Source organism: Drosophila simulans, chromosome 3R (assembly GCF_016746395.2).
Source record: "Drosophila simulans strain w501 chromosome 3R, Prin_Dsim_3.1, whole genome shotgun sequence".
Classification (NCBI taxonomy): Eukaryota; Metazoa; Arthropoda; class Insecta; order Diptera; family Drosophilidae; genus Drosophila; species Drosophila simulans.
The window spans coordinates 11,873,158-11,892,715 of NC_052523.2; the positions used below are offsets into that span (position 1 = coordinate 11,873,158).

The following is a 19,558-nucleotide window of genomic DNA, read 5'->3' on the forward strand; positions in this document are numbered from 1 at the left end:
AACCACATTTTACGAATAAGAAATAATTTTGAAGACTAAACTTTTCTCTTACAAGTCTTGACATAAAGCTATTTTAAAATCATATCAACTAATATACAACTAAATTTTTTACAAAATTTAAAACCATTTAGGTTAAAGAACTCCTCCTTTGTAGAATTTACTCCTGAAAATAATAATTTCCCATGTACATTTCACACGCTTTTGACTTAACGAATTAAGTTAAATTGTGTCACACTCAAATGTTGTGCCATAAATTTTCAGCAAGCACTTACAAACACAAACGCACGCTCACAGTGACAAATGTACAAGGCTGTGCAACACCGCCCACCACCCACCGGGTGGTGTTGGCCACCCCCTGGATTCAGCACTTGAAAACGTATGTGCCGCCTAGTTGGATCCTTCCTCCAGCTCTATCTCCCTCTATCCTCGTCGCTCGCTCCGCCCCACTCTTTCGCAATGATTGTGCAACATTTTGTTATGCAAATCACAACGCAGTGCGCCAGGAAATAGGCTACGCCTGACCCACCCAACTCGCCCCAGCCCCAACCCACTTCAACTCAACCCAAGTCGGCCGAAGCCGAAGCCAAGGCTTGCCAGAGGGTTAAATAAGTTGAACTGCACTGAAAATCAAATTAAAATTCTTTGTACGAATACATACGTACACATATGTACCTTGCTAACTTTATGATTCATAAAGCAGTAATCTTATCTGATAGCCAAACACCTATGATTAATCTAAAATATATTACAAACCATCATAGTTATGATAGCATTTTGTTTCTTAGTCACTGATTTCGATATTTCATCACAATTTATCATTTTTGAGGATCAAACAATTAGGTGATAGTTATCAGTAAAAAAATAATAAAAAAATAAAATAATAATAATAATGCTAATATCATAGAAAATTCAAAATATAATAGTTCTAATAGTCTGCTTTGAGAAAACCCAAATTCAAAAATAACAAGTATTTTTGCGCAGTGCACATTGCGGCACAGGCAGCAAGTGGCAACGGACTGACGCTGTATTTTATTGCATTACTTTCGGGTCTCTGCTGAGTGGGGGGGGGGAAGTTGAAAGGTGGGCGGGAGGTCAATGGGAAGGGGGGTGGTATGTTCGGTGAAAGTAAGTGGAGGTCCGCTGTAAACGAAGCCTTTTGGCCTTCACGTCGAGGGCGGGCACAAATTACATTACCAGGCGCCAGTTGGCAGGCAGACCGTTAACAAGTTGACGACAAATGTGCAGCTGTTCGAGCTAATCTAAGTTTGCTCTCTCACTTTATCTCCATTTTTCAGTACTAACTTGTTTAACATTTTCCTTATTTGCAGGCAACGTGGCTCAAATGATGCCCGAAACTGAACGCGACGCACATTTGGAGGCAGCTGAAATGGCCAGTGGCGCCCTGGCGCATAATTACGGTATTGTTAAGGATCAGCAACAACAACAGCAGCAGCAGCAACTGCATCACCTGCAGCAGCAACATCATATTCAACAGCAGCAGCAACACCAGCAGTCCAACAACGATCTGTACATGATGGCCTGCAATGGCTACAACTACAGCAGTCCTCTGACCATACCGCCCACCTCGATGACCACGCACATGGTCAGTCCGATCAGCAACAGCAAGGAGAAGCTGGTGAATATGTTGCGGGTGCGTGACAACAACAACATGGCCAGCCCGATCTCCGACAGTCCACCCACCACGTTCCTGCAAAAGCAACTGGAGGCGGTTGTGGCGCCACGGCCGAGTTCAGTGCATCCCCAGCATCAGCAGCCGCAGCAGCAACGGCGCCCGGTCAGCACACCTGCGATTACAACCACACCAGGTCCGCCCACCAATTGGCATGCCCATGTCTATGATCGACTGCCGCCACATCCGACGCCGCACTCCATAGCCGATATCCTGGGCATGTCCTTTGTCAAAAAGGAACGGCCCGAGGTCGCCTTTGATGCTCAAGGACCGGCCAAATCGCCGAATAGCATACTGAAACCGTATCAGGATCAGCAGCCCATTCGTAGCTCCTCCATTTCGATGAGCGATGCCAGCGAGGAGGAGAGTGCCGCTGTTGCAGGGGCAACATCTGCCGCAGCAGCAGCAGGGGCAGCAACCATCACAGCAGCAAATGTTGCAACTCCGCTCGATCAGCCGCTAAATCTGTGTGTGGCCAAAAAGTCCCGCGACAGCAACAACTCACCCATGCCGGCCACCAAACAGAGCCAAATCCTCGGAAAGTCTGCTACCAAGAAGGGTATGTATTGGGCATTACGCGTACACAGAGAAAAAATACTACTATTACCTAAATATTGGATATTCTAAGATATATCCTACTGCTCTTGTCTAGTGTTAACAGTTAGAGTTGCGAAAAGTTAGAAGTATATAATGAAAAGCACTTGCTTGCCTAAATTTGCTTTAGCTCAAAATATATAATCCAATTTAGGCAATATTTTCTGAAAGTGTTTCTATTTCTGATATGATCTCGTTCCCATCACTCCCGTATTGGCGCCCAGCATAGGTAGGATGTGTGCGCCGTGTGGCAACGCTCGACGAGCCTGCCAATTGAGCGGAGCGTGGAGCTCTCAACACGCTTCAGCGAAGCGTGCGGCGGGCAACACGGCGTATGCGTGTTCTGCCAACTTAAATGACGCCCATCGGCATCTTCTTGGCCCGCTCTCATCGTTTCGGGCCCTTTTTTTTTGGCTGGGCTAATGGCCAGGTCATTAGAATTCACCACACTCCAGTTAACGCGGCTCGTCTGTCAGCCACTCAATTTTCTATGAATTTTATATGCCATTTACAGTTTAATTATGGCTTGAAAACATGAAATATTGAAGCTAAAATATAGCTAATTCTTTTTTAAAATTTTTAATGCTTTAATTGGTTATTTAATATTCTCATTTTTTTCAATTGTTTTGCGCTTCAAATTTCATTTTACATAACTAAGCAGAAAAGGTTCAGTTAATACAATGTTTGCATATATATATTCAGCCCGTTCTTTTGCGATAATTAATAAACTATTGAAATTGTAATTGGTCAACAAAATGTGCAAAATTTAATTAGATGCACTTTTGGCTCATTGCTTTGTTATTTTTATTTCATATTTGAATCGGAAATGGTTGCCAATTTGAATATGCATTTGCATTGGGTGCATTAAAATGATTTAATTCGAAAGAGGCCAGCGCATTGGCACGAAAATATACGAAAATGCAATTAGCAATTGTGCAGCGGCAGCCGCAATGAAAGCCATACAAAATGGCAAAATCCGGCGGGCAAAAAAAAAACAAGCAAAGTTGAGAACACAATTTGAATAATTTTGCTGCCGCTATTCGCTTGGCGCGTTAATTGCTCAATGTTGTGTGTGTTCCGTTTTTATTGTTATTAAAATCACGTACCAGACTTGGCGAAAACAACAGCCAAACAGCAAACCGATTGAATGACGAACTTCCAGACAAGCGATTGTTTGACATAGTCATCGGTTAATTTTTCGCTTAATTACTTGTTTGCAGCTGCCATAAATGGTAGTGCCGTCAAATCGAGCGGGCCAATAAGTGGAGTTTTCGCTGCCAAGATGGAGCTCGAATTTTTCTTGCTTTTCTTGCCCAGTTGGCCTAACGACATTTAAATGCCCGCCGTCGTCGACTGGGCCTAATGGAAATGACATGGAAATTGCCAATTGGCGTTAAGAGCCATGCTGCTGCTGGCAAATATATAAGCAAACATTTGTGCAAAGTTTTCTTTTCTTTTTTTGCATTTGTTGTTGTTCTGGTTTTATTGTTGTTGCTCTAATTGCACAAGTTGCGGGCTTTTAACGCTTGGCCAGCTTGTTGTTTTTCCGCTTTTGTTTTGCCATTTAGTTTTATTGATTTCGCGCCATTGGGGCGCCCTTAACACTCCACTGCCATCGTCTCTCATTTCCTTTCACAGGGGGTTGGTTCGGGTGGCTTGTTCGATAGTGAAAATTGCCAATTGCCGTTTGCCAATGGCGACAATGGCACTGATGCCACCCCCGCAACACGCCACACCCCCCGAACCACCGCACCACCTAATTAATCACAGTGTCATGCATATGAGGCCGTCGGGGCCCACGCGGCGTATTAGCAATGCGACAAACGACAACGACGACAGAAGCAGCAAACACCCATGTACAGCACACACAGCTCAGCGATATCGAACGTTTTGCATTTAACTGTCAATTAGATTTCAATTATGCATTGGTAATTGAAGTTGTCCCGGCAACGTTTCGTCCGACTCATGCCAGACACGTTTTGGCCCCGTCAAGTCCAAAAGCCGCGGCCGAAAAGCATATGGCATTTATAGCACACTTAACACTTGTTTTTCGCCCGATATTCGCAAGGCGGCCATTGGTCAACGAAAGTGGCCAATAAATGCCCTGCGAGGGGTAATAGATATATTAAATTAACAACTAGCTGAGTGCAGACATAGTTCATGATTTAGTTTACAAGCTTTTAATATTTAAGAATTATTATATGAATGAGAAATATGTTTTATACAATCTTTACCCTATGTTTCTGCTATGTTGTGCCATAAGAAAACTAAGCCACCTAATCCAAGAGTACAAAATCGAAAACAAAAGCAAAAGCTTATGGCAAATGGCAAACAAATGCATAGTGAAAAGAGTGGAAACAAGAAAGGGGAAAACATGCATATAGCAGAGGAATCGAACAATGCATAACAAAAGGCAGTTGGCCCAGTCAATTGCTGTTACATTTGACGGGCTAATTGCAAAAGCGGTTATGAAATGACAGTCAAGAGACCCCATTGAGGTTAAACAGCTGCGATTCGATATAAAAGCCACGCAAACATGGCCAAGACAATTGAGCACACTCATATCTGGCTAACCGTTTCATTGTATACCTTTGTTCTTCTCCATCACTTTTGCAGAAAGCTCCGGCAAACCGGCGGCCAAGAAAAAGAAGCTATCGCCAACGGCAGCGGCAACTGTGGCTCTACCACCGGATATCAGTCCAACGGGCAGTAGCGACAGTCTGATGCGGGACAAGTTGATGGCCAACAATAGCAGCTCGCCGGGCAGCAATGTGAATGCGCAGATGCAGAGCAATGCGAACAGCACATTGGAGACCACCGAGGATGACTCCGATTCCGGTTCCACGGATGCGCGGCGAAAGAAGAAGGCACGCACCACGTTCACCGGCCGACAGATCTTCGAGCTGGAGAAGATGTTCGAGAACAAGAAGTATCTCAGCGCCAGCGAGCGCACCGAAATGGCCAAGCTGCTGATGGTCACAGAAACGCAGGTAGGATAACATTATATTACTAATCAAAATATAGTAAATATATAAGGAGTATGTATCCTTTGAGTTATTCTGAATCTAGATAGCTTAGAATTAATCCCAGAATTATTAGATCCTAGAATTCTATGGTAGTAGATAGGATAATTTCAATTGGGATTTTTCTCAAATGAAGCCATATTTTTATGCAAAATGATTAAAATATTTCATATTGATTTACCCCCCACAATGATTATCATTGCAAATTGCAGCTAGCGTACATAATGTTTTTGTGGGATTATTCGAATTATTTAGTGTCACAATATTTTCCTGTTCGAATCTAGCTCAAAAAGCACAATCGCAATTGTGGCCATTTAACTAAATTAAACACTTTTTAAAAACCCCCTCAATAATCCCATAAATGTTTTGTTGTCTGCTTTCGTGCGTATGCTTATAATATTTAATTTGCCTAATTTGCACGAGGAAATGCACACGCAAACATAAAAATTATAATAAAATTCCAAATACAGTAGTCTACAGTAAAAACAGGCCGCTGAAACATTATCCTTTGTTAATTTTCGAAACTATTTTGTAACTTAATAAGCGCAACTTTAAATAGGATTACTATTTTATTATTATTATTATTCTTTGATAATGCAATAATTTTAAACATTCACTGCGTTTTAGCTTTAGAACTTTGATGCCAACTGTAGCGATGATAAATAATAACGAGCCAAATTAAAAGCATAATTTGATCAGCATTTTGGCCAAAATAGACATTTTCCGATTCAGATTCAGATTTCGCTGGCCGCATTAGTTTAATCCGCTATTTATTTACCCAACTCGAATCACCCCGGCAGCCATGAAATATATCGTAATTTAATTGAAGAGCATAACAAGAGGAAGCAAGGTGTGATGCTGCTTAATGCCTCAGTAATTATTATGCCAAATTGTATTTCGTTGCACTTGCAGCAGCTGCACGAACATGTGATTTTGTGGAGGATAGAGGGCATATATACATATATTTTCAAGGGGCGAAGGCGAAGGACAAGTTTACAATTCGCATGGCAGCCAGAAATGCCTTAAAGCACAAGCAAGCTCACACTCAAGTGCACACGCACACACACTGGGTTTGCCTGATTGTGAAATAAATTGAGATTTATTGACTAATTAGAATAAATTAACTTTGCAGCAAGGACATGCCCGGGGCCCAACTGCTGTCAGCCAATTAAGAGCAACAACAAAATTTATGAACAAACACACACACCCACATGATTGCCATCTGTGTGCTTGGCTCTTTAAGAGGCGCTAAATTAATCAAAACTTTAATGCCATTCCCCTGAACCCTTTTGCGGTTTCTGTCCCAAACAGCATACTCGTATTTGGCCAACCGCTCAAGTCGTTTGTTATCTGCACTTGCAGTTGACAGTGCTCAGTTTAAATACCGAAAGTTTAACCACGACTTTAAGGAATCATCTCACTCAATGCAAATGTTGTGTCCTTAATTTTTGAATCGCTTTAATTAAGCATTTAGGGCTCAGCTTAGGAAAAGTATTTCGGCAAACGCTCCAATTAACGCAAATAGGCATATATTTATACCATAATATCCCATAAATATATCCTGCTACATTCCTTGTCCTCGTCAATCCCAACAAAGCTGTCAAAACTTGGGCCTGTCAATGCAAACCCGATTTGCATTAATAATCTCACGTTACGCATACGCCGTGTGGGAGCTCAAATGCCATAAGACTAATTGGCTGCCATGGCAAAAGACCCAGTCAGATAAACACACACACACACACACAGACAGGGCAAAGAGAAAATGAGGAATGTATAGATGCAGATGTAGATGGAAACCAAGCAAATTGGCCATGGCAACAACAAGGATATGGCAACGGAGTCACATTGAAATGCTTGCTTAATTAAATTACATTCTCCATCAAGTCAATTAATTACAAGTTGATATACACATATAAACACTAAGGATTCTGCAACGTGTGCGTGTGTACACTGGGCAAAATAGTAGACGGCCAAATAACCAAATGCCTTGCTTTAAACTTCAAGTGACCCAACTATATTTTCGGTCAGTGCTTTATGTTTGATGTCCAACTGTCTATGTGAGCCAAAATGTTATGCATGTCGACATGTTCAAGTGTTTTGTCTACGTTATTAATATTATAAGCTCGCTCCAGTCATTTATCATCCTGGCAAAGGACACGTCTGCCTGTGTGTGTGTGTGTGTGTGTGCGTGAGAAACCGACGTCAATTCAAGTGCAATGCACAGATTTCCACGCTCAGAATGTTGTGTTTATATATAAAACACGGTCAGGGCACATAAACATGTATGTGTTAATCACAGCAATAATATCAGCAAATTAACTGCAGGACACGGGCTTCTGTGTGTGTGTGTGTGTATCTGTGTGCTAGGTATCCTGTGTGCGCGCGTGTGTATGCGTGTTGTGTATGTGGGTATCCTGCTGTGACCGGACATTAAGCCTTTTGGCCATTTGCATTGGCACTTGCCAATTTTCCCATCGACCCACCGCCACTCACACTGGATCAAGTTTTTGCGTTAATTGGAATCAAATTACCAACTCCTCCCGTAATTGCCAACCAGTTCAATTGCAGTTTAAAACTTATAATTATACGTTGGATAATCGGATCAAGGTTTTCCCGATTTCCTTCGGCATTTATTTACCAAGTCATTTTTAAGCAGAGCGTCGAGTTAAGTACTTAATACTTGCGCTTTTTCAGGGCATTTTTAATGACAATATTCGTATCATAGAATCAACTAAAAAGTATTATATTTTTAAAGGACACAATTTGCTTTCACTTTGTACATAAAACTTCGCAGTCAAACATAAAACAAATGAAAAGCCAGAGACAAAATGAGAGTCATAAAATTGGCTTTAAATAGACCTGCACATCGGCCATAATGTGGTTCTCATATGGCTTGCCCTCTGGACACTTGGAGATGGGGATGTGGATGCGGATGGGGATGGGGATGTGGATGTGGATGAGATGAGTTGAATTGAGGTGGCTGCCATTGGCACCGCCACAGCGGTGCAACTCGCTCCACATTGCGTGCCTCATCCAGCGAGCAGCACTCGTGTCTGCATCGTCTGTCATCAACAAACTGTAAAATAGCCTTAAGCCAGATAAAAATCAATTAATTACGCGTAGATGCGGCTGTCCCAACTGCAACCGCTGCACCACCACCACCAGCACCACCCCCTGCGGCACACGCACACAGCGACACACTCACCCACACTGATGCAAACTGACAACATTGTAATTGTGTTGCGATTACCAAACGAACGTCACGCGCCAAACGCAGCAAATTACATTTGCATATTAGTGCCAGGGGCGGGGAAATGGGGGGGTGGGGGGTGGTGCTCTGAAATGTGGAGCCTGGGGGTGGTGCAGTGGGTGGTTCTGGGGGTTGGTGCGCCATAATGCCGCAGTGATAGCATAGGGGCGTGTGCTGGCAACTGTTCGCTTGCGGTCTGCACTGCAACTGTCTCGACAATTTGCATTAGGCATTTCATTTTAAATGTTTGCCATCGCTCGCTCATAAACCCGAATGTAATTGCCACTCAGGTGCGACCTAAATGTTGATTTACTCACTTTCAAATGGGTTTTTATTTTTTTTTTAATTAATTCTGATTGCAGCTAGAGATTAATGCAAAGAGATGGTATATTAGGCCAATCGAACGGGTTAAGATCACCAATTATGCCAAAAGTTCAGTAAACAACATGCCTAATACTTAGTATTTCAGAATTAAAACTTAATTTATATATTTTATAAGCATTCTTTTAACTTGACTTGATTAGGCTGCAAGTTCATAACACACAAAACTCCTGTGCATTTAGCTACTCTGTAGTTTTGACCTCTGATTTGGGCCAACTATCTGCATGTGCCCATTTGTTTGTATTTATATGGTCAATTGCATGGTCTTTGGATGGCCCTAGCGATTGTGGGCCAGAACACAAGCGGCAGTTTCACTGGCAGTTGGCCAAATGACAAATGCGATAATTAAATTAAACTGCTGCCACAAGCAGCACAAACAAATCAAATGGCAATTCATCTTTGAGGGCACCACATAATGGTAACCCAACTAGGAGCAATGTGTTTTTGGAGTTTCGAGTGCCCAGTATCGGGGCTTATTTACATTCGCAGTCTGTTTGTGGCACTGCAAAAAAGGCTAAAAAATTATGCTGCATTAAATTAAATTCGCATGTGTGTGCGATGTAAACAAGGACTTCATATTGCTTTCGTCCTTTATTATTGTTAATATTGCCAGTGATATCAATCAGTTGCAGCAGCGAAAGGAATTCTGAATGCAATACACAGATAATTCTGTCATTTGCAAATTATGTAACAAATGGCTGGCAATCAAATAAATTAAAAACAAGTTCGAAAAAATAGTTTTTTAAAAGATTGGCTGTGTGTTTTAATAAAGTGACTATTTATTGCCTTAAGTAAATGGACATGGAACACCACTTATTTTATTGGCATCAGTCCATTAAGAAATAAACGACATTTTTCGAAGTATCAGAAAATGGATTTGACTTATGGCAAAGCTACTTAACGCCCAATAAATTTGAGTTTTAATCCAATTAAAGATCAAATCGTTCGTTGCGAATCACTAAAAGGCGCACTCAACACTCTTGCAGCTGTGTAATGAATGCCTTTGGCTAATTAATTAACTAATTAAAGCTAATTTACATTTTATTAGTCGGCAATTATTTAATCAATTCATGAATAATTTAATGCACACAAGCGCACTATGCCCGCAAAATGTGCAAACAAATATTACGCATACGCCACGTAGGCTTTCAACGATTTAAACGAAAACGAAATCATTTTAAGCTGTGCAAACAGCAGCGCTTATTTTTTTTTACTAATTAATAAATAAATATTTCGCAAATTGATATATTTATTATTATTTTGTTTGCTCTCGACCCTCACATTTAATTACGGTCCAAAGTGGCTAGCATAAACTAGCACAATGGTCACCACAAAGTGTCAAAGTGTGTGCATGAGTGCATAATTCAAAACAATAAATGCAATTTGCTGTTATTAGTATTATTCGGCACCGCAACTTAATTAAATTGTTACGCATACGCCCCAGATGACACCGCAAAAAAGGGTTTTGTTCCCAATGGGATTTTAGCAGCAGCATTTAAGAGGTATTACAGCTTATAAAATCCTGTGCATTAGGTAATTAATGGTATTTTAAACGGGTATTGCTATTTTCATATTCTATTTCTATGAAATAACTTTTGAAAAGCCGTTTAAATGTCTTGAAATAAACCCTCTCTTATTTTTTTGGCTAGAACTTTAACCAAACTGGTTGGAACAGAATTTGCAAAAGCACTCGACTTAATGGCCGGCCACTTGAGTTTTTTCCTAGCCCGTTCAAATATAAAAAGCCGACAGCATCTGCCTCGATTGGCGACGAGCAAAACTGTTTGAAAATAAACAGAGGGCGTGGCTCCGTCGGCAGATCTTTCAGATAGCTCGTCCCGTCTCTGTCGATCGCTAGCGCAAGTCGACTATAGGAATCAACTATCTCTGTCGGATGTACGATCGCTATCGTCGGCTCTTTGTGGGCGTTGCTGAGTTTCAAAATTTTGACATGGCTATTTTTTATTTTGGCCAAACTGCTGCCAGAACTAAGCACTTGGCAATTAGCGAGTCAACAGCGAGTTGACAGCTCTTTCTTTTGATAAAATATGAACAATTAATTTTGAGCGGCCAGTAAGTAATTAATGAGCACTTTATGCAGCAGGAAACTGGCCAAAACACAATCCAGCTAACTTGAGTGGGCGGTCAAAGCTAAGCGAAAAAGAAAACATGGCAACAAACCGGAGGCCAAAAACATTTTAGACAATCCAACACAATAAGCCAATTAAAAGTCAAGAGGGCGAAGTTGGCCAAAACTTCTGTCAAAGCGGCAGGAAAAACTAAAGGCAAAATAAAAAATGAAAAAAACAATTTAGTACCTGTTTTTCGTGCAACTAATAAGCATAATTTATGCTGCTTTCTGCCACTTTGGACTGCCGAGCTGACATAAAATTCTAAAACCGCAAAGCAAATCAAATAAAAACTAAAAATACAAATTAAAATGAAACGAAAACACGAAACGAAACGAAAAATCATCAACTAAATTGCTTCTCTAGCTCTTTGCTTTATTTTCCGCTGCATTTTGTTGATTTATGTTCGGGCTTTCTATGCACACACTTTGGCTTTCAATTTGTGGCCAGAACAGATTTTATTTTAGACGAATTTGCTAGTACGAAATTACATTTTGATCCCCCATAAGGGGCTAGACAATTTCTGCAATGCCAATTTGCATCGCTAAATTTTTTAATTTCACACATCGCTTCAAATGGGTCTTCTTTGGCTTGGGGTCACTAATATCCCGACTGATGAAATTTCTCTCATTTAAGTTGAATTATTTCGTATCTGCTAATTGCGTACGTTCAACAACGGATTCACCGGCAGTTGCATTGCGAATTTAGATTTATGGCATTCCATGCCGAATAACCATCATCTTTTGATTGCATTTAGCATGTGTAATAATGATGTTGCATAAATTCCACCTCCAGCTCCTTTGAAACATTAAATGCACTCGCTTACCAAAACTCGAATGCGGATACGGATGCGAATGCGAATGCGGATGTGAAAGGGGCGTGGGCGTGGACTCCATTGGATATCCGGTGATAATAGCATTGTTGCGTTGTTACACGTAGGCTGGCTTCAGTTTGCATTTGTGCCTTAATTAATAAGCAACGAATTTAAAGCAAATGCTCTCATATCGATATCCCAGGATAGCATGCGTCCAAAACGGAGATGCTGACCAGCATGTTAGCTAGTCACTGTGACTAATTTATAAATTAAGTCCATTCCATATCCAAATAATTCAATATCAATATCAATTTTTTCGTACAAAAGAAATCGGAAATATAAATGTAAACCCAATGAACAGATTTTTTGTCCAACTAGCTTAAGTACTCAATATTAAGTAGCTAAATCTCCAAATTCACAGTGACGAATTCAGTGAATTCTGCCAGCACTGCAGAAAATTGAAAGCCCCGAAATTTGCGGAATGTTTCGAATTTCCAAAGTGGGGCGTATATAAGTGGGCGTATTTGTGTGGGCGAAACATAATCCGAAATGACAGGCAATGCAGTGATTATGTTATTAATTAGTAATGGCAATGCATTGCGCATATTTGCACGGAGCAGAGTGTTTCGTTACACGACTGGAATCGTCGACGTCGGCGGGGGAATCGAAGGTGCTTTGCAATATTTGCCAGCCATACTCACCTTGTTTACATTTGATTTAGGGTTCTGCGGGTGCATAATTACAGATTAAGTTCAACAATGTTCCAGAACGTGTGAGTTATGGCCTTCCTTTCCTGTTTTTCCATCACCTACGGCAATATGCCGCATTCCGCGCCCACAGGGGCAATTATCATAATTTTTTCAACACCACAAAACAAACAAACAAACGAACCAGAATATATATGCTAAATTACACATTAAAACATTATTTGTAAAAAGGGAGCTCGGAAAATTGTTGAATTTTTCTTGGCACGCCCGAGAATTATGTGCAGCAGCCATCATTACTTAGTAGCTCTTTTCTGCCCATATTCCCTCCATCCCCATTCCCTCCATTTCCCATTCCGGCAGCCAAAAACACTTGGCCATCCTAATTTGGCCGCTCATTGTTGGGCCAGACATAATTTCCTTCGTTTATTTTCGAAAAGTGCGCGGCGAATGTGAAAATTAATTATACTAAGCACACGCATAGACGACGGGAAAAACGAAAATGAGTGAGGTCGGAAAAGGGGGCGGGGCAGGGGCTTGAATGGCAGGGAGGTTAACAGCATGGGTTATGGGCCAAAGAAAATTGCGGACCCGACCAGACTGACTAGCCGACTATTTAAGGATTGGTGCGACTCTCTGATCTTCTGGCGTTGATTGAAATACATGTGTTGGACCAACAAAATAGCTGAGACGCATCTGTCATAAACCTATTTAAGTGGCAAATACCCCTGCACTGCCAGAAATGATGGTATACAAATTAAAATACAATCAGTAGATAGATATCATAGTTTTCGTATGAATGAATGCATATTATTTAATGCGAATTCCTGCTTAATTTATACCATAAAAAAAATCTAGTAAATCACATAGCACACGAGTAAATGAAGATGAAAATTCCTGGGAAATATTTGATCGATTTCGTGTGTTTTTCCGAGTGACTCTAGTTTGCCTTTGGGGCTATTTATGAGCTCTGTTTCTGTCATTTTCGCCACACACGTTCACACAGACACACTTAAATGTCAATAAATCATATAGGAGCGGGTCGAAGGAAAAGCGAGGGGCGCTTGACAAGATTTGAAGTATTTATAGAATGATTTCCACATCGCTCTCGCCTTAATGAGGTTTAGTGCCCAGATCAAAACACAACAAACAAGGCAGTTTACTGACGATGCGCAATCGATTCGAGCCAAAAGCGGGGAAAATTTAAGGTGCTACATAAATTATTAATGAAGATTTATGCAATATTTACCAAATCGCATCGCGCCCCAAACATTAATAATCCGAAAAAGCCGGAATCAATTAGATCATCGCACATGAAAATATTCAACAATTAAATACGACGATGATGAGATGAGGGCCCGTATTCGAAAAGGCCATAAAAATAAAGCCATTTAGGTGAAAGGAAGGAATCCACTTTGGCTCTGGCCATTAAGAGTGCGGCTAAGGTAAACACGGGAAATGCTTTATTGTTTATGAACGTATGAATGTATCTAATGAACTATTTCGGGGGTGGCACGCGGTATGAGTAATGCCCAATTGTTAGGGGCAAAAAAAAAATAATAGTGAGGAAAACTCACTCATAATCCATCTTCATCCGTAAAATAAACAATTTTGCATGGGCATCAATCCATCGGCGGGTATATAGCAATTCAAATTGCCATTCTATGGTGTGCGAGAGTATATTCGGAAATATTTGGCAATCAATTAATTGATTTTCGATACGAAAATTTACGGCATTTGTTTGTGCGCCGCGTACTTGGGCCATTTCCTCTTTAAAATTTTTTATACTTTTCGAAATGGGTAATTTCGTGGCGTTTTCATGTTAATTTCATAATTTTTTCCGCCACTGCGGCGAAATGAGCATGTCATATGGACCACGGACTACTACAGGCGCATCTATCTTTAACGTTTGTATCTCTATCCGAATGGAAGTGTGTGTATCTGCAGACATGCCGCTGAAATACTAATTATGTGCGCGATTTAAATAGATTTTTCATTTATTTAGCTGGCCCATCATTTCTGGATGAAATGGAAATGAAAACGAAAATGAGAGGCAAATGTTTTATGTTGCGCCATTGCGCTCGGCGGAAAACCGAAGGGGGAAAATTGGGAAAAACAGCAAGGAGGGTGGGGGGTGGTGGGGTTCGATTTTTGCCTTTTGACATGCGCCTGTCATTTCATCATTGCGCTCGTTTGGAGTCTGAGGAAAAATGAGCACCGACTGACTGACGGGGCGGAAGTGTTGCGAGTATATTCAAATAATTTCGAATCGTAGGATACACAGCTCTCGAGTTATTTGTTATGCGCCCACTAATAAGGCCAAATGGGGCATAAACATTCGTAATTATGCGGCTGTGAACTGGCTTTTTGGCTCAGCCATTTTGGGGTCGGATTTTCGAGCGGCATTTCATTTATTAACCTGGATTTATTAATATCGCCATAGCAGTTTTTAATCTCGGTTTTAATACTTACATATTTATTGCTGATTTAAAAAAATATTGTAATTCGTATTTCTGCTGCAACGAGTTTCATTTAATCGGAACTTGTAATTGTTATTGCAGGAAAAATATGCTAGAAAATAAGTTAAAACTTCGTGAATTCTTCAGGCACAAGGTGTTGCCATTTATAAGAAAGCATCCCAATACCCGTTAACTAACCCAATCCATGTTTTACTGTTTTTGCAGGTGAAGATCTGGTTCCAAAACCGGCGCACCAAGTGGAAGAAGCAGGACAATGTCACGAATAACGAGGCGGCGGAGCACAAGTCCTCGAATGCGAAGCCAGGAGCAACAGGCACCGCAACAACAACGCCAAGTGGAGAGCCGACCGAAAAGAGATCCAGCAATGCGACTTCACCCACTGTTGGCAATGCCGCCCCCATTACGGAGATCAAGAAATCTCCAAAGTCTCCAAATCGCGGCAGTAACAATAACAACAACAATACGTTAAACAACAATGTTAATAACAGCGAGGGAAAAGTGCCCGCCAAGCAGAGTACCACCAAGATTAAAAAGCAGTTGAATGCGTTGCTGGAAAAGACAGTTAAAACGGCTAATCAAGCACATCGAAGTGCAGAATTGGAGAGCAGCGATCAAAAGCCCGCAGTGGAAAAAAGGCCAAATAATAGTAATGAAAATCAACTGCTACACCAGCGTTTGCATCAACATGCCATACCTTTAACTGTAGAACCAGCCGCTCCACTCGAACAAACCGAGAAATTGGACATAAAACGAGAGGAGTCTCCGCAGCACCGGGAACTGCAGTTAAGTCTCCAAAGGGCGGCAATTCAAAATGGCCAGCTAACGGAAATGGATTTTGAAAGCAAATTGGCCGCCAGTAAAATATCCATTGCCTTGGCCATGGCCAATAAACAAATGAAGCCGGAAAAGATGGTCAAAACCGAAAGTTCCTCATCGGAGGGCGAAGGCGAGGGAGACGGCGAGGAAGAGGAGGAGGAGGTGTCCTCCAGCGAGCATGGCGATTCCATAGAAGCCCACGATTCGCAGGATCAGGATGTCGCCATGCGGGAGATTTAAACAGAAAAAACACAGTCAAATTAACTTGTGCCAAAAAGTCGAATATTGCTCATCCACAAAGAGGATTAACTATCCCAATATACAAAAGAAAAAAAGAAAACTAAACAGAAAGAAAACCCCCATAGTTGTATTACTTAATTGTAATTTAATTGTCGCGTAATCCGTTCACCTTTAGGCTTGTATTTTATTTATTTAATATACTTAAACGCTAAGGCTAGGCTTTTGTAAATGTCGCATTTAAATGTCCGCGTAAACTATGGCAAATTGTAATCTGAACTTTTGAGAATTTCATGTGATAATGTATACGAGGCGATTACAAAATTGATTTTACTACTTGAACTATGAACTATATTGTATGTAGGCCTGTAAGCTCTGCTACCCTGTAAATTGCAATTGAATGAAACATATTTATTGAGTGTTTGTACAAAAAAGGAATTAAGGCAACAAATAAGAAGATTAAGCCCGAAAAATGGCTTAAACTCTGGTTAAATTTATCGGAACTTTACATTTATTTAAGAAAAGTTGAAACAAGATTGCGTTATCGTCATTCAGTTCATCAGAAAACCTTTTGTTCGTTAAAATAAATAAATTTCCTAAATTTGTTTTTATACTATATATATTAATGCTACCTAAACCTGAATGGCAACTAAGTTAATTTAAATTATTAAACCCTAAACTATTCCGCTGAATTTAACAGGAGTATAAGACAATTGTATGGCTGATTGAACGCTCCGCCGTTACACATTTTAAATTCAACAAATTAAACGATAACAAAATAAACAGAATAAATTCAATCAATCACAGTCGACGCATTTTGGCAGGTGGGCTGGGAACAGATGGCTCTGGAACATTCACCACACCATCTGCGGTGATAAGGAACTCGGCGAAATCATTGGGGGTCTCTGGTGAGTAAAGTATCTCCAGTTTGCGCACCGTTATCAGTTGATCACCCATGCGATGCTGCTTGGGCACCCGGGAAACACGCAGTCTAGTGCGTCCTAGATGCGCCCACTGCAATCCCAAGCAAGGAATCTCATCCTGGCCGTCCCTGGTGGCCACCTGATTCACACAGACCACGGCGCAGTTGTACTTATCCGCGTAGCTGAGCAGAGCGTCTGCCAGTCGACGCATATGTCGAGCTCGTTCCAGATAATCATTATACAGCCGGAATATGGCGGCCACAGAATCAATGATGATCAGGCCAATGCCATGTTGTTGCATCAGTCGCGGGATGCGGTTTATAACGCACGCCAGGAGAGGTTCCTTTGGATTAATATAAAATAAACGTATGGCTACAAATTGCTAGTTTGTGAACTCACCGCCTCAATGTGATTTTCCACAAAGATGTTTCCCAGAAAGTTGAGCTCCATTTGCGGATGCCTCTTCTCGCAGGCTTTGCTCATCTGCAGCAATCTTCTCGCCGGAAAAGAACTCTCCGTACATATGTAGGCCACGCCTTTGCCCAAGCCACCCAACTCACGGGGTAGCTGGACACATAAGCATAGCTGAAGGAGTAACTGCGTCTTGCCCACGCCGGCAGCTCCACAGAGCTCGGTGATTCCACGAGTTACCACTCCTCCGCCCGTGCAGCGATCTAAAGCGGAACATCCGAACGACACCCGGGACCATCTAACATTGACAAGCGGCTTGAAGAGGGAATCCGCTGTAATACAAATGAGTAAACTATTGGCATTCACACAGGCTACTTATAAATTAGTCTGAGAATCACCTGACTGGGGCATCTCTGCCAGCCACTTTGCCGCCGCATCCTTGAGCACCCTTACATCATCCGGAGTGCATTTTCGCACGATTGTGTGCAGCGATTGCTGGCGGGTGTCCAGGAATCGCACCTTGGGGGTCGTCAGCACCTCCTCCGGTGCGAGAACATTAACTGGAGTACAGGAAGTTAGTTGGCTCTTGAATAAAGTTGTGGAAACCCCAAAACTCTTACCCTTCTCCGCGATTTCTCTGATATGCTTGGGCAACTGATCCAGAAAGTTTGTCATCGCGATGCGATGGCATGTCCTCGATGGGATTGCGTGATATAATGGTCCCCCAAACACGAAAGGTGTCTCAACACCTCCGGAATTGGAAGTATTCCGGGGGATTATTGACCAAACAGCCGAGCCATGCGACGACTAGCTAGCGAATTGAAAGTGTAAATAAACGCCGGTTGAAATCAGCTGTTGGCGCCAATATCTAAAGTGGGCCAATCAGCTGGCAACTACAGTGAGCATCCAATAAGGTAAACTATCAGTTGTTATTCATCAAAAATGTTTTAATATAAAGTTAACTCCTATGTTAGGAAAATTATTGATGATCAATTTGCAAAATGAATTATATGTACTTCCTAGTGAAATTTGGAGCTCAAATCCTCTCAATCCTCTCCAAACACTATCCTAATAATATAAATATAATTCCAGTGAAAACCACTCAATCACAAACACCAAACACTTGAGAGTATTTACATAATGGTTTTGTTTCAATCATTTAATTTCGAACATTCTGTTTTTTGCACAAGCATCAGAGGAAAACACAAGAACGATAGTCAGTGATCGATAGATGGTGGCTCCACTATCGATGATGCTCCTCCTCCTTTTGGGCGAACTTCGTGTGTAAATGTTGTGGTTTTTCAATGTTTTTAAGCTAAGGGAACTGCGGATGCTGCATCCAGAAGGATCCTAGTGCTTGGGAGTGGGCTTCGACAGCTCAGCCAAGGCACGGGCCTCAGCCTCTGCGCTGCGCTTCTTCTCCTCAGCGAGCTTGGCATCACGGACGGCCTTCTGCTGTCCCTCGATCTCGCGCACCTTCTCCTCCTTCTTGGACAGGCGGCTCTGGTGGGCGGCACCGTAGGCAATGCCCACCAGGAGCAGGGACCATCTGCCGAACTTGATCAGCGGGGAAACGCGAACGGGAGCCTGCGACATGGTTTCTTCTTCAAGTTATGTAATTGTCCGACCGTGAACTGCAAGAAGAGGATGTACTTTAGTTATCCAACTTTGTTAATAGCGTTCCCTGTCCCTCTCCACTTTACAGATTCTTCGTTTTCCTAGTTTTATGCAATATTTGGTGTTAAATAAGCAAAATTACCAAATTGGTGGAGCGATTGCAACGGCAGCGCAGTATAACCTTAAAACAGCTGTCAAAACTGACAGGCGGCTATCGATAGTTGTATTGGCACGGCGGCGGCGTTGCCAGCAGGCTTAAAAAAGTATGCAGAAATTGTAGAAAATATCATATAAATTTTAAATAAGCCTCTACGACGACTTTTTGTTGTTCAGTGTCCCAAAAAAATTTTACGTATTACATACAGCAGCCTAGTTTAACTTGTATCTTCTTCTCTTATCAATAATAATTTTCAAATACAATTTTAACAGTAAAAGAATTTGAATTAACATAAATTTACTACACAAGGATCTAATAAAAAATATACATAC

The 19,558-nt window shown here is 41.5% G+C and overlaps 3 protein-coding genes across 7 annotated transcripts in view; 1 reads left to right on the plus strand and 2 right to left on the minus strand.

Annotated features, from left to right (window-relative positions):
- The window catches only part of LOC6728102 (homeobox protein abdominal-B), a 42,646-nt gene extending 26,296 nt beyond the window's left edge, over positions 1-16,350 (plus strand). For all 4 annotated transcript variants that reach the window (XM_016176735.3, XM_016176734.3, XM_016176733.3 and 1 more), the window contains 3 exons: positions 1,329-2,249; positions 4,901-5,274; positions 15,270-16,350. In XM_016176735.3, coding sequence (XP_016034717.1) covers positions 1,343-2,249; positions 4,901-5,274; positions 15,270-16,121 — 2,133 coding nt within the window. In that variant the 5' untranslated portion in view covers positions 1,329-1,342 and the 3' untranslated portion in view covers positions 16,122-16,350. The remainder of the gene's footprint in view (positions 1-1,328; positions 2,250-4,900; positions 5,275-15,269) is intronic.
- A 382-nt stretch (positions 16,351-16,732) lies between these two features.
- Positions 16,733-18,459, minus strand: LOC6728103 (DNA repair protein XRCC3). Its single transcript, XM_002103418.4, has 4 exons — positions 18,073-18,459; positions 17,851-18,012; positions 17,441-17,784; positions 16,733-17,384 (listed from the first exon to the last, which is right to left on the minus strand). Exons 1-4 carry the CDS (start codon positions 18,125-18,127, stop codon positions 16,920-16,922), a joined length of 1,026 nt encoding a protein of 341 aa, XP_002103454.1. The 5' UTR covers positions 18,128-18,459; the 3' UTR covers positions 16,733-16,919.
- A 137-nt stretch (positions 18,460-18,596) lies between these two features.
- On the minus strand, positions 18,597-19,389 carry LOC27206442 (ATP synthase subunit e, mitochondrial). 2 transcript variants are annotated; one of them, XM_016175302.1, is made up of 2 exons: positions 19,212-19,389; positions 18,597-19,086 (listed from the first exon to the last, which is right to left on the minus strand). In XM_016175302.1, the coding sequence occupies exon 2, from the start codon at positions 19,046-19,048 to the stop codon at positions 18,803-18,805; it is 246 nt and encodes an 81-aa protein (XP_016034720.1). In that variant the 5' UTR covers positions 19,049-19,086; positions 19,212-19,389; the 3' UTR covers positions 18,597-18,802. The 2 variants fall into 2 exon arrangements, with proteins under 2 accessions (XP_016034720.1, XP_016034721.1); XM_016175303.3 differs by having other exon boundaries at positions 19,156-19,291.
- Between the last annotated feature and the right edge of the window lie 169 nt (positions 19,390-19,558).

Bases quoted from the DNA above. Each gene is read 5' to 3' on its own strand.
- LOC6728103 (XM_002103418.4), bottom strand. From the start codon at position 18,127: ATGACAAACTTTCTGGATCAGTTGCCCAAGCATATCAGAGAAATCGCG. The intron at 18,013-18,072 runs GTAAGAGTTTTG...CCTGTACTCCAG, and splicing joins CAGAGAAATCGCGGAGAAGG to TTAATGTTCTCGCACCGGAG. The intron at 17,385-17,440 runs GTGAGTTCACAA...ATTAATCCAAAG, and splicing joins TGGAAAATCACATTGAGGCG to GAACCTCTCCTGGCGTGCGT.
- LOC27206442 (XM_016175302.1), bottom strand. From the start codon at position 19,048: ATGTCGCAGGCTCCCGTTCGCGTTTCCCCGCTGATCAAGTTCGGCAGA.